Source organism: Puntigrus tetrazona, chromosome 15 (assembly GCF_018831695.1).
Source record: "Puntigrus tetrazona isolate hp1 chromosome 15, ASM1883169v1, whole genome shotgun sequence".
NCBI lineage: Eukaryota > Metazoa > Chordata > Actinopteri > Cypriniformes > Cyprinidae > Puntigrus > Puntigrus tetrazona.
Window position 1 is genome coordinate 20,302,022 of NC_056713.1, and position 13,982 is coordinate 20,316,003.

At 34.9% G+C, this 13,982-nt stretch overlaps 1 protein-coding gene across 1 annotated transcript; it reads right to left on the reverse strand.

The window, feature by feature from the left end:
- Positions 1-661: 661 nt before the first annotated feature.
- Positions 662-10,638, reverse strand: si:dkey-238d18.4 (TBC1 domain family member 15). The gene is made up of 10 exons (XM_043258878.1): positions 10,222-10,638; positions 6,811-6,996; positions 6,485-6,603; positions 5,210-5,313; positions 4,004-4,071; positions 3,517-3,663; positions 3,343-3,433; positions 3,124-3,272; positions 2,877-3,018; positions 662-2,378 (listed from the first exon to the last, which is right to left on the reverse strand). The coding sequence occupies exons 1-10, from the start codon at positions 10,466-10,468 to the stop codon at positions 2,216-2,218; spliced, it is 1,416 nt and encodes a 471-aa protein (XP_043114813.1). The 5' UTR covers positions 10,469-10,638; the 3' UTR covers positions 662-2,215.
- Positions 10,639-13,982: the final 3,344 nt, after the last annotated feature.

Sequence of the window (13,982 nt, forward strand, 5' to 3'; positions counted from 1 at the left end):
TGTAGCTTGCTAGATAAACACATGCTCTCATGAGATAAGTTCACCAGACAGTGTTAAGCACTGAAACACTTAAAAGTAAGACATTCTTGAAGATATATGTTAATCCAAAACAGTGCTTTCAGTGCATGTGCACGGTGCATTATATTAGGAACTTAGCATAAAAATATTGACCAAATGGACAGTTTTACCCTTTAGAAAATGTTGGTAAGCACCTTGGAGGGATGCTTTAATTGTTTTAAGAGCCAGTTTAGATTCAGTTTCAGCAAAAATCTGATTTGTGTGATTGTAAATGTATTTATCATATATCACATGTTATTTCCTATTAAATAATATATTCATTTAAGATTTATTTTATGTTTACAGTAACGTGGGTAACAGTTTTAACCCTAAACTTGGCAAATGCGGTCAAAAACGACATATTTGCGAAAAAAAATCTACTTGTCTTATCATCATGCTTTAGAAAAGGTCCAAAGGACATCAGTCAACGGAACAAGTTATCAATAAGTGAATACATTAGGTAGATTCAGGTTTGCAAGGCTAACACTAGGATTTTGGGTTTTTAATCAAATAGAGGAAAGAGACATGCATCTTAGCTCAGCTTAAACCTAATTATTTAGAAAAAAATGATATAAAAAATATCAATTCAATTTATTTACTTTATTTCACAAAAAAACATTTAATAGAGCAGTAGACTCTATATTGTAGGCTAGCATGCGTGAGTCTATTCTTTATGAAGTGACTCACTAGAAACTGACAGCTTAAATGTCAGTACACAGTAATCTTAAAATAAATCTCTCTCTCTGTCTCTCTCACACACACACACACACACACACACACACACACACACACACACACACACACTCACCGGTTCATCAATGACTTGAACACAAACCTCATTAAAATGTGCAGATGGATTCATTCGTCCTGTTTAACATCGCAGTGCTGTCTATTCATGATCGCTACATTAATTAAAACAATAAACGTGCTGTGCAAAATTAAAAATATAATCCAGACACCAGCGGACAGCATCAAAATTACAGTACCCGTTCCCACAAAAAGTGTCATAGTTCCCCTTCAACTAACAATTCCCCTTCACTAATTGTGTCATAGTGTGTCAGTTTATAATAAATAACAACCAAATATTCCATACTCCATATATATATATATATATATATATATATATATATATATATATATATATATATACATATATAGTGTACTCTTACATAATTAAAGTGTGGTCTCAAAGTGAAAGGTGTCCTGGTTCAACGTTCTATTTCTGATCACTACATGCTCGAGCACTCTACGATTGGTAAGACAACACCACAGAGGGTCTTCTAGAGCTTCTCAGAACTGAGACTGCATTTCTATTATTATATTGTGCTGTAATGCGTCCAATACGCAGGCACCAGATGTTTCTGAGACTGAATAATACTCGCTTAGATCAGCAGTAAGGGTTCCTGCTGTCCGTTATCTCAGCTGTAGTGTAGTATAAAATCCTGTTTAAGATGAAGCAAACTCTGACGTTGTATCTTTTACCTCAACGTATATATAAAGCACCTCTGTAGTCAGGCTTAAATTAGCTGAAAATGTATTCATCCTCACGCAATCCAAGATGTTTGTCTCATTGTGGGAACAGATTTGGAGAAACCGAGCATCACTTGCTCACCAATGGTTTTAGTTAAGATGATTTAATTATAGGTTTGTTTTCGCAAAATATTAATTGATTTAAGGATGTTTTTATCAGCAGTTTGGCCTCTGACGGCACCCATTCACTGCAGAGGATCCATTGCCTGCCAGGAACAATGTTACATTTCCCCAAATCTGTTTTGATCATGAAACGGTCTTATCTGTATCTTGAATGGCCTGAGGGTGAAAAATTTCCATTTTTGGCCAAACTATTCTTTTAATCAAGTCTTCAGTACTATGCTACTCAACGTTTTCAAGCACAGCCAGGGTAAAATCCATAAAATTCTTATTTGATTATCTTAAAGTGATTAAATGTGTGTTTCGAGCCGTTCTCACAGAAATTCTGGAGCCATAATAGAAGCCTTATAAATTAAGATCAAATACTGAAGGAACTGTGTGGAGGGAGTCCAGTCCCGTTTAAAAGCAGCATCATTCTTTAGAAAAAAGTCTCACTGGAGCGTAATATTTTTCAAAAGTTCCTGTCAACAAAACATTTTTTGGAGAATTCCGTGCAGGCCTTTTAGTCTCAGGAGAAAAGGTTACGGAGCTGATATAAAAAGTGGTCCTCTTTGCTCTTGCGCATGCGACAGCGGCCGCTCAAATAGTCCCAGGCTGAGCGTTTGCAGTAGTTGTAAAAATGTTCCTCGGTTTTTTTCAGGGTGCTGTTCAGGTCCATCTGTCCCTGCAAACTGACCAGAGATAGCATTGATTACATTCTTGTGCTCCGTGACCGAAAACCTTAAAACATGTTACACTTAAATGTGACGTTTAAGCCATTGCATTAAATCAATATATAATACACTTGCATTAAAGACATTACAAACACTGATAATCATAAAAAAAAATTAAAAAAAATATATATATATATATATATATATAATATAATATATATATATATATATATATATATATATATATATATATATATATATAATATTTCTTAATAAAATAGAGATGAGATTGAACTATTGAACTTATTGAATTTTTAATTTTAGGTAAAACTGTTTTGTAAAACCATTTTTTCCCAATATGTCTACACAGTTTTAATAATTAATTTACAATAATTTTTTATATTGCATTTAATGTTTCTTTCAAGTAACGAATATGTCTGTCATATCTTCATTAACCGTACAGATCAATTTAACCTACATTACAAGGAACCATACCAATCTACACCACATACACACCTGCTGGTAAACTGTATGAGCTGCACCTCGTTCGTGCAGCTGAGTAAAGCTTCTCTGTTCTCCAGCAAGATGGTGGCACACATGAAGAGTTCGAAAGTGAAGTCCGTGTTTATGGCCTGCAGCTCCGTCACGGATTCCTCCTCTGGAGATCACAGTCATTCGTCAAAAATCGTTCGAAATGTATTAGTGTTTATCTGTTTATCTATCGATTCAGCTTTTAAGCTTGATAACCGGCCAGGTTTCTCACCCAGGCTGTATTTGCACGCAAGTCTCTCCTGATATCGGGCCCGATCCACCTGCTGCGAGATGAGCTCCAGGTGATCGCAGCTGAGAATCTCAAACAGACGCAGAGCATCGCTGTGCTCAAACTCCCGCTGGAAAGCCAGCAGAAGCCATCTGAAGGGAAGACAGAGATTTAGGAAGTGACTGAAAGAGAAGTAAAGAGAAAAAGATCATCTAAACCCACCTGTGACAAAATGTGATTTTTTCCATGTTGTCTGTGACCAGATGAGAGTGTAGCTGAGGGTCCAGCTCTTTCAATAAAGCAGCTTCCAGCTCTGATGAAGACAACAGCATCATTACCAATTGCATTAGCGCTAATAACAGATCTAAACGGTTTGGAATCGCATAGGGAACCTACCCATTTTGCGATACAGTCCATCAGCACAGAAGTCTTTGGAAAACTTGTCCATGTAGCAGGAGAAGCTCCAGTAGGTGTCCACTTCTGAATGCAGCACCTCCAGAAATCGACTGCACAGATCGTTCATGCCTTGAGCGTAACTTACTTCTGCAGAGAGCAGAGAAACAATGAGGTTCGTTTAAAATGATGCTTGTGTGCCTCACAATCTAACCACTAGATGTCGCCCTACATCAGCAAACAAGCAAACGCTATAGTTAATAAGCTGAGGTTTTCACATTTACTGTTTCAGCAATATATTGATATCAATATATTGTAAATCTTTATTCCTGTGATGGTAAAGCTGCATTTTCAGCAGCTTTAAAACATTATACGTTTCTTTACTAGCGTTGCGACAACTTTTAAACGTGCGTTTTCTAAATTAAATGATTGATTTCTTTGAAAGTACAGACATTTTACTTGACCCGAAAGTGTATTTACAGCCACGCACCTGGGTGAAAAGCAGCATATGTGATTAGGATATCTCTCAGTACAAGCAGGTTTCCCAAACCTTCATTCCTGTGATGAAACACAACTGATTAGAAACTCTCTCTCCAGACATTCTTTAAAGAACTCATTTAATTTCATTTAATGTAATGCAATTCAATGGGAGTGTTTCAACAGAGTAAAAACAACTTTGATATAATCAAACAGGTAATGAACTGAAATTAAATTAAAGCAGTCCTTTATTATTTTATGTCTGCTGGATATTATACATTTTGTTCTATTGTTATCAGGAAAAAAAATTGGCTGGTATGTAGAAAGTTTGTGTTTTCTGTTGCAGTTTTTGCAGCAGCAGCAAAATAGGAAAAAATGATACATTTATATAATTATCATTTGTTCTTTTAAATAAGAGTACAGTGCCTAACTGGTTATGACCTATATTCAAAAATAATGCCTACATGCAAATTAAGATATAATTGAAACTTCTTTGCATGTAATTATAACACGACTGCTTATAAAGACAACTTTTCTGCTTTTATTTTGAATGGTGCGTGCGCTTGGATAGCGAAGTATGCTTTGACCGGACTCAAAACTAGTTACTGTTTAACAGCAGTAAAATGATGAGACAGACTCCTGAGTGTTACGTGCGTTGAGCTCCAAGGTTGTTTGATAAATTGGTGTGGCAATGACATGTTTGCTTTGCGCCGGCAGCTCACATTAGTGATGCAAAAAATGAGGCAACTCCTTGTGTTCTGTTTGAACAAACATGAGAAAGATACGACTGACTTTCTACTTCCTTCAGCAGAAATAAAGGATACCAAGAAACTCTGTTATTTGGCAGAAACAACACCTATACTACAAGAACGTGGGTCGTGCATCAAGACAGAAGCGATTTATCCGGCCATAAAGATGAAGAATTATTAAACACAGAAATGAAAACAAGGAACAAGGAAGTCTTTCCTTTAAGGACATAGTCATAATAAATGAATCAGGCATAAGGTCTGCAGGGTGGAAATGAGCTCAATAACAATATGTAAACAAAATATGTTTTCTTCACCCTCTAGGAACTTCCTATAAGGATTCGTTAACATACAGCTTTAAAAAATAGAACCTTCTAAAAGGATTTTATGCTTACGTGCTTTTCCACTATATTTCATGATCGGCATCTTATGCATTTAGCACACTGAAATGCACAAATGAAACAAGTTCTGACCGGAAATACGGCAGATCTCGATCGGTTCGGGGAACGTCTTTGTCAATGATGCGTATGGCCTCCTGAAGCTCCTCCAGGTCAAAGGTTATCCGTTCAAACAGCACCTGCAGAGTCAGCATGAAATCAATCCTCGTCTCATTGTGAAAGTTTTTCTTTTCATAATCTGTATGCATTTCTTTCTCCTGTGGAACACGAAACAAGATATTTTGGCCAAACAGGTTCAGTTCATTGTCTACTATAGTATTTTTTTGTCCACATTATGCAAGTCAGTGGGAACCAGAACGGGTTTGTTTGCCTGCATTCTTCTTTTGTGTTCCACAGATGAACGCAAGTCATACAGAATTGTAATTTTTGGTTGAACTATAACTTCTAAGCAGGTTGGGCATGCTACTTGAAACATGTAGTGAGCTAAGCTAACAGTTACTCTTAATTAAGCTTCACTACACTATAGCTAGAGCCCTGGGAAATATAGCAAAAACTGGTAGCTGGTATTGTGCTTTTAGATACAGTTATACGAAGGGTAACACGTAACAATAAGGTTCATAAATTATGAACAATAAGCTACTTCCACATCATAATGTTATTTTCAACATTTAGGTAACTACTGCATTATTAAAATAAAAAAGTGGCGTTTATTAACATTAGGTAACGCACTGTGCACAAACGTGAACTAATGAAAGACTGTTTTCATTAAGTAACATTACACAAGTTAATAAAAATGTATTAACTGCAAAATAAATGGATAAATACTGTAATGTATTATCCAATGCACCCTCATGTTAGTTAATACATTCATCAAATGTTGAGCGTTACCATATAAATGGCCTACTTTATTTGCATTGTCACATTATGTATTATTTTATTATTAACCTTTCACCAAAATCAAGTACGAAGTTTTTCCTGTACTGACACGTCAGAGGAAGTACGTCCATCACATTTACATTTTCATAAACCTGCAGGTAGTCTGTATTTTCTGGCATTTGGCAAAAATATCATATTATAAAAAATTCACAGCAGAGTCGTGCAGACTCCGAAACTATAGACTAAGACACTCTTCTCTGTCCCTTATAAAACAAACAAAACCCTTTATGAATATAGCATATCTCGAGGAAAGAAGACGCCGTGCTTATTCAGTCAACGCTTCTTTATTTATCTTCAGACTGCAAACAAACGGAGATGCTCCAAACTGAGCGCCATTATCAGTCACTTCTCTACTGAAAAGCCATTTGATTCAGACAACAGCGATGCTGCGGCCACAGTAAAATGTTTTTTTACCTGAGCCTGCAGTTGCAGAAAAGACATCTTCTCCGTGGCCTCTTCTGAATCATACTGCTGTCTTTTCTGCTCTCTGTCCTGCCTTTGGTCAAAAAACTTCACTGCCGTCAACAGTTCATCTGAAAAAAAAAAAAAAAAATACCACAAATAGAATAAAATATTATTTATTTACGATCACTTGCGGTTTAACATGACCACAACTTGTCAGCTACATATACACGAGTCATTCGATATCAAGGCCGAACATTTTATTGCAGTTATAAAAGCTGATAAGGGGCAACCGTCATGTTTTAAAAGTGTTTGTTCTGCTCAGGAATATCATTTACCATCAGTGCCATTAAGACGCAGGCGAACGGCTCCAGGAAGCAGCTGTTGCCACTTCCTCTTCATGACCCGATAACGCACTTCCATCTGTTCCAGCAGTAGGGGGCGCTCCAGAGCCGTGGAGCTGCAGGGGTACATGCCAAAGAGAAAACGCCACACCAGACCACGTTCATCAGGTGACACACCGCCTGAACCACACAAACAAGACACAACCAACACATATGAAGACAATACAGTAATAGCCCTTTTCACAGACTGTAATGACATGTCTACAGTTATTAACATCAATATCTCGTTTTTGATATAAACTTTAGGACTGGTTAACGCTGCTACACTAGTGTTTTTAATGCAATGGCTGAGGTAGTGACTGCAAATTTGACACCGCTCTCATTTCTAACCCACGTAAACAGACAAAGTAAACATTTGGAGAGTCCAACGCTAACGAAACACTTTTTTTTTTCTTTTGCTATTGGAGCAAATGTGAACTTAATTATATTTGATGTAGATTTCAATCACCTCTATTGAAATTTACCAAACACCTTGTACTGAGAACCCCAGAAAGGTGGGAATAGTTCATGAAATGAACTTTTTATTGAGTGCTATTTTTGAGAGCTATAATTTATAGCAACAAAAAAAGGATAAAGAATGCAATGCATTACAAAATAAGAATAATATTAATAATAAAATTAAATTAAAAATGTAGTTTTTAGTTGAATTAAGCAGAGTTATTATATATATATTATAACTAAAACAATAAAAAAAGTTACTTAATATAAACAAAAATATTAAATTAAAACTATTTCAGCATGTCAATATTTCTCATTTTAATTTAGTTTAATGATATAAGCCTACTAAAATAAATAAAAGCAAATTTATATATATATATATATATATATATATATATATATATATATATATATATATGTATATATATATATATATATATATATATATATATATATATACACACATAAATGATTATAAAATAAATTCACAAAAATGATTAAAAATAAATTCTTTTTATTAATTATTATTTATTGTCATTAAAAAAACAACTACAGTAACATAACCATTTAAAGCTGTTAACGGATAACTTGCTTGCAAAGGAATGTCAATTGATAGTGTCCTTAAATACAACTGATTGGAAAGTCAATGCAATAGCATTAAATAAACAGTTTAAACACACGTACCGACTAAACCAACAGCGTCACCACTGTTAACGTTTAATTGCATCACTTTAAAGGAATGTGTTACACCAGAGAGCACAAATTAACATTAGCATTAGCAACTCAGCATTTCACAATGAGCTGGCACGGTCGGGGCAGAGAGAGTTTGAGGGTCCAAACAGAACAAAACAACCTCTAATCCCCCTCTATATCAGCTTTATCCCCGTCCTACAAAGCTGATTATGTAATTTGTTCGCTTTGCACAAATTTTCATGTCATCGAATAAGAGGAATGCGTTTTGGAGATGTTTTGGAGGCCTCTGCACGCACAGCGGCAGGAGATACACTGAAGGTCCAGCTTTGAATGGTGTCGCATGTGTTTAAATATTACTGATGTATTTACATCACGCTCTTGTGCCACATGCTTGTGTTGTAAGATTAGGGAGTGTTGCTGAATATTAAGCTTCAAATGCGAGTCGATCTTATGAACGTTAATAGCTACTTTATAGACTCACTGAGTGGGCCATCAATGAAGAAATAAATAATTCATCACTTTTAGACAGCGGAAAAACAGTGGTTAAGATTTTACTATATTTAAAACAGTGCTGTCAAACGATTATTATTAAGTTTTTGTTTACAAAATTTATGCATGCTTTTTACATTTATTATGTACAAATAATATATCATATAAATACATGCATGTGTATATTTAAGAAAAATATATGATGTTTATATATTAAATATATTTATATAAAATATGAACTTAAATGTATGTGCATGTAAATATTTCCGAAATATACGCTGTATGTGTGTTCAATTATATGCACGTAATAAACACACACAGTACACATTCATAACAAAAACCTTTATTTTGAATATGATCGATAGCGATTACTTGTTTGACGGCACTAATTAAAATTAATAGTTCACATTAAATTTACTCAACCTCGGGCCATTCAAGATGTAGATTATTTTGTTTCTTCCCCTCAACAGATGTGTGTCACAAGCAGACCGACCCTTTGAAGCGAATGGGTGCCGTCAGAAAACATCATAAGACAAGTAATCCACTCGACTCCGGTCCATCAATTAATGACTTGAAGTCAAGAAAGCTGCGTGTTTGTAACAAACAAATCCATCATTATGATATTTTTAGGTCAAAATAGTGTAAATACAAAGATCATTCTGACGGCACCCATTTACTTCAGAGGATGCACCGGTGAGCAAGTGATGTTTAGATAAAGAAACAAACTCACCTACATCTGAAGATGAGCTACTAGTATTTATGGGGTTCAGGGATAGTGTAATTGCTCTAATAACTGAGATGGATCATTTAAAGGCATCAGAGTATGTATAACTATAAGATACAAAAATTAAACACACCTAATGATAAAAGAGCTATTGCTCCGGTGTGAATCTATGACAGCCGCTCGTGAAAGGTTGCTATATGGTCTTGTTCGATGCTAAAAAAGCATTGCATTCAGCTACAACCATGCCCTTGTCACATCTTAAGCATGACTAATCCTGTTAGCGTGAATCTTCTGATTGTAGTTCAGCACAGCACAGATTCTACAGCTTTCACTGTTACTAAGAGGCCACTCTTCATCTGTTTGTCGGGGAACGAGTCACATTGAATAAGAAGAGGCCCTTTTAGTGAGCCAGAGATTCAAGACAGTCATCCAGCAGTTTTATTAGTTAATTACTTCCCTTTGAATATAATAAAAGGCCAAACTGATTGTTATAGATAACACATACACAAACACATTTTTTTTCATTATGATACTAGGGATTTCATCTGTTGTTTTTATTTTGACCTAATTATTGTATTATAACTATTTTTGCCCCCTACCCCTAAACCTAATTAATAAACCAGTTAATGGCTATTTGTCCTGTAAATATTATATGACCTGCGACTTCTGCTGTACTCCAAAAAAATATTACTTAGTAATTTTGCCTTCTTTTTTTAGTATAAATATCTAACAATTATTGAATCAAAATCATTGACTCATTTTTTTTTTTAGAGAACAATGTCCATAATGTAATTACACTTAATGTAATTTTACCTGTCAAATAAATGTATCTTGATTTAAAAATGTTTAGATATTTAGCCTACAACAGAAAACAAGACAAAAACAAGTAATGTACATCTTTTTTTTTGTCACCTCAGGAAGTCGGTGGTCATGTTTAATATTATTCATATCTGGTGCCTTAACCTGATTCTATTCAAACAATATGATCGATCGATAATTACCGTTTTTAAAAATATGCACCCTGAGCCTGGACTCGTCCACTCGCCCCTCCGCGTCCATCACTCCCGGCAGCGAGATGCGCGCGCAGGCGGACTCAGGTGAGGTCACAGGTGCGACGGAGCGACGGAGGCCGTTATCCCCCGCAGAGACGCTGCACTTCATTCCCTTAAACTTCCCGACGGGTCCATTACTGTCCAGACGGCTTTTGCTTTTCCCTTCTGCGTGTGATTCATCACAAGTTGCGATCATTTTGTGAAATCCTTTGAAAACCGCAAGGGCATCGAAGTTGTGGTGAGGTCACGAGACGGTACGATCCTCATGTAAAAAACCTGCGGCGGTGTTTTAGAAAACTCATTTTAGACGTACGAGAAAGTGTTTTGATAGTGAGCACACCCCTCCTCCCTGTCATATGACTTGAACCTCTCTCTCTCTCTCTCTCTCTCTCTCTCTCTCTCTCTCTCTCTCTCTCTCTCTCTCTCTCTCTCTCTCTCTCTCTCTCAGGCCGCTGGAGCTGAAACCGCTTTCGCCGTTAAGGTCAGCGTCTCCCTCTTGTGGTCGTTTTTTTTTTTGTGAGAAGCAAATCCATTATTAAGCTGTTTTAACTTTGTGTCGTAGACTGGCTTCTCTTATGAGCAGTGCGTGTTTTTTCTTGTTTAAAATAAGTTGGGGAAATGTGAAATTTTAATTATTAGTATTTATTTATTTTTAATCAGCTGTTTGGACTCTCATTTTGACGGCACCCATTCACTGCAGAGGATCCATTGGTGAGCAAGAGATGTTTTCCCAAATCTGTTCTAATAAAGAAACATATATACATATACATATACATATATATATATATATATATATATATATATATATATATATATATATATATATATATATATATATATTATCTTATTATCCTCATCCTTATATATATATATATATATATATATATATATATATATATATATATATATATATATATATATATATATATATATATATAAATAAATACATGAGAATAATCTTTTCGTGGTTATTTTTGGGTGAACTATTTTTTAAATAGCTATGAATAAAATTACATACACTTAGTTTATCACAACTTTAAAGTTTTTTTTTAAGTTTTACCACAAATTTGGTAACCACACTGTGTAGGATGAGGTTCACAATGACTTTAATTATAACAACAATAATAACAGTAATATTTGTCATTTAATATATAGTACAATAATATAATTAATGTATAACTGGTAAAATGGAACATCAAAAACTGAAGAATGTTCTCAGCCATTTCCATTGACGTTATTGTTCACATATCCCCTTAGCTAACAGATATGAGGTTAACACCTACTGCATTCGTTTCAGCAAATGTTGTTTGCCAAAAACACTGACAGTTTCTAATTGAATATTAACATATCTGTCGTCGACTTAACCACAAATTACTGGTTTCAGAAATTTTAGCATGCGCATGGGTTTTTAGTATAAATATCAAACCTCGTATGAAGGTGGCATACAAGTGCATGTGATGATGGAAATAAAAAAAGTCTGACATCAAAGTCACAGCTTAACAGAAGACAAAAAGTTGTGAAATGAGTGTAGCGCCTGCTCGTCGTCTAGAGGTCTGGCGTATCGCACCATGTAGGAGCGGTAATAGACACACATTGATTCAGATTTTTTGCGGTTATTAAACTGAAAAACAAAAAGGTGTTTTGAATATATTGCTCAAAGATATTGTGCTATTGTGCTCTACTTTACCTCTCTAAATGAACTTAATTTTTTTTCATTCTGTTAATTTTCGACCAAAAAATGGAGACTAATATATATATATATATATATATATATATATATATATATATATATATATATATATATATATATATATATAGCTGGATTTTCATCCAAAAACATTTTCTTTCATTCTGTTAATTTTCGACCAAAAAAATGGAGACTAATATATATATATATATATATATATATATATATATATATATATATATATATATATATATATATATATATATATATATATATATAGCTGATTTTTCATCCAAAATTATTATTAATATGTTATACTATAATACTGTAAAATGTTTTATTGTCACTTTTAAATTTTTATCATTTTTAAATATGAATAATGGTGTGCGTACTGTTTCTTTCTGTTTCATTCTTTTATTTATTAAAACCAAAAAAAAATAATGTCAAATATAAAATGAATTTATATATTTACTACCTTTATCCTCCACTCATTTTTACTGTCAAACTATTTCAAATTTGACTGAGTTTTATATACATAAACTGATAATTTAGGCACTTTGGATCGCCATCGTTTTTATATAAATGTGCTATATAAATAAATTAGTCTTGCGCAGAGAAAACAGATTTAATGAGGAGAAAAAAGTGCAAGTGCAGTCGTAAATATACATACAACGAATTTAGACAATAAAACGATTAAAACAATGAAAAGGAAAAACAAGTAAATTCTTGATTCGCCCTTCACTTCATCTGAAAAAAAGAGAAATTGCGAAAGTGATATAAATGATCGTTTGTACCAAACCGAAGCGCAAAGGTTCTGCTAGAAAGAACGAATGCAATCATCCTCACCTGTTTTATCGAAGGTGTACAGCGGGCTGCCTTTAGTCACATTTTCAGTCCTAAAAAGTACAAAAAGTCGAGTCCCACTACCGTAGTACTGCTCGTATGTGTCGTTAATTCTGCACAAGTAATTACAGTAGAATCTTCCAGTGTCGTTGAGCTCCAGGGACCTCAAGGTAAAGCTGTGACGCCGGTGGCTTTCTTTTTTGTCCTCAGAGTGTCTCCCGCTGAACTGAGCGAGTTTGTCGATGCTGACATATCTCCCAAGTCTGCTCTTGATGTACCAGTGTACTAAACACTTAGCCTCCTCAATGTCTCCACGAGTCTGGCAGTGTATGGTGACGTTCTCCCCGGGTGCGCTGTACGCCTCTCCCGGCCACTGCTTCACCCAGCTTTGAGTGCGAGCTTTTCCTGTGACAGAAGACACGCGTTCACGTTGCCCTCGGAGAACGACAATTGAGGCAGTTAACCTCGGCGAGCGAAGATTCAGTCGTAATGCGAGCTCGTATTGGTACTGATAAAGAAACCGCACGCTTAATCTCGCCCCAACTGAAACGTGATAGTCATTCTTCACTGCACTCACATCGAAACAATTAAGTGCATATTTACAAATCGACTTAATTCCTTAACATAAACCCATAGATAGAAAACTGCCTAAAAAAGGTTACTATTATAAATGCAATGTAAGAAATGATGTAAGAAATGAGAAATCTAGTGAAAAAAGAACGCATTTTAAATGCATGGCTTAAGGCTTTTAGCCGATGTGATAAAATATGATACCAATAGAAACACAAGACCGAAAATGATATGAAATTCGTTACCTGAGGAGTAAAAAGCAACGAAGACAGCAGCAAATATGACATCATGGAATAACATATCTGTCTATAAATCTGAAAAACAGTGATCTTTGGATTAATGCAGATGAGCTATGGATTAGATGCCATTTTATGCTTTATTAGATACGTTAATTCATACTTTTTACATGATATATCCAGTGCAAGCAAAAAGCCAGATTATAATGACGTGCTAAAATACCAGAGCATTGTTTTTTGATAAACGTAAGTCTTGCCAGTCTTATATTGGGTGTGTAAGATCACTAACAACTTTAAAAAAAAAAAACAAAATGCTATATCGTTTCGTTCGCTCTCGTGTGACTTACCTCGGAGCCGCTCAGAGATCAGCGACC

What these genes read in the sequence shown, in the direction of transcription:
- si:dkey-238d18.4 (XM_043258878.1), bottom strand. Translation starts at nt 10,468, where the DNA reads ATGATCGCAACTTGTGATGAATCACACGCAGAAGGGAAAAGCAAAAGC. An exon ending in ATATGCTGCTTTTCACCCAG is followed by an intron (nt 3,664 to 4,003) that starts GTGCGTGGCTGT and finishes TGCTCTCTGCAG; the next exon opens with AAGTAAGTTACGCTCAAGGC. An exon ending in AAAATCACATTTTGTCACAG is followed by an intron (nt 3,273 to 3,342) that starts GTGGGTTTAGAT and finishes TCTTCCCTTCAG; the next exon opens with ATGGCTTCTGCTGGCTTTCC.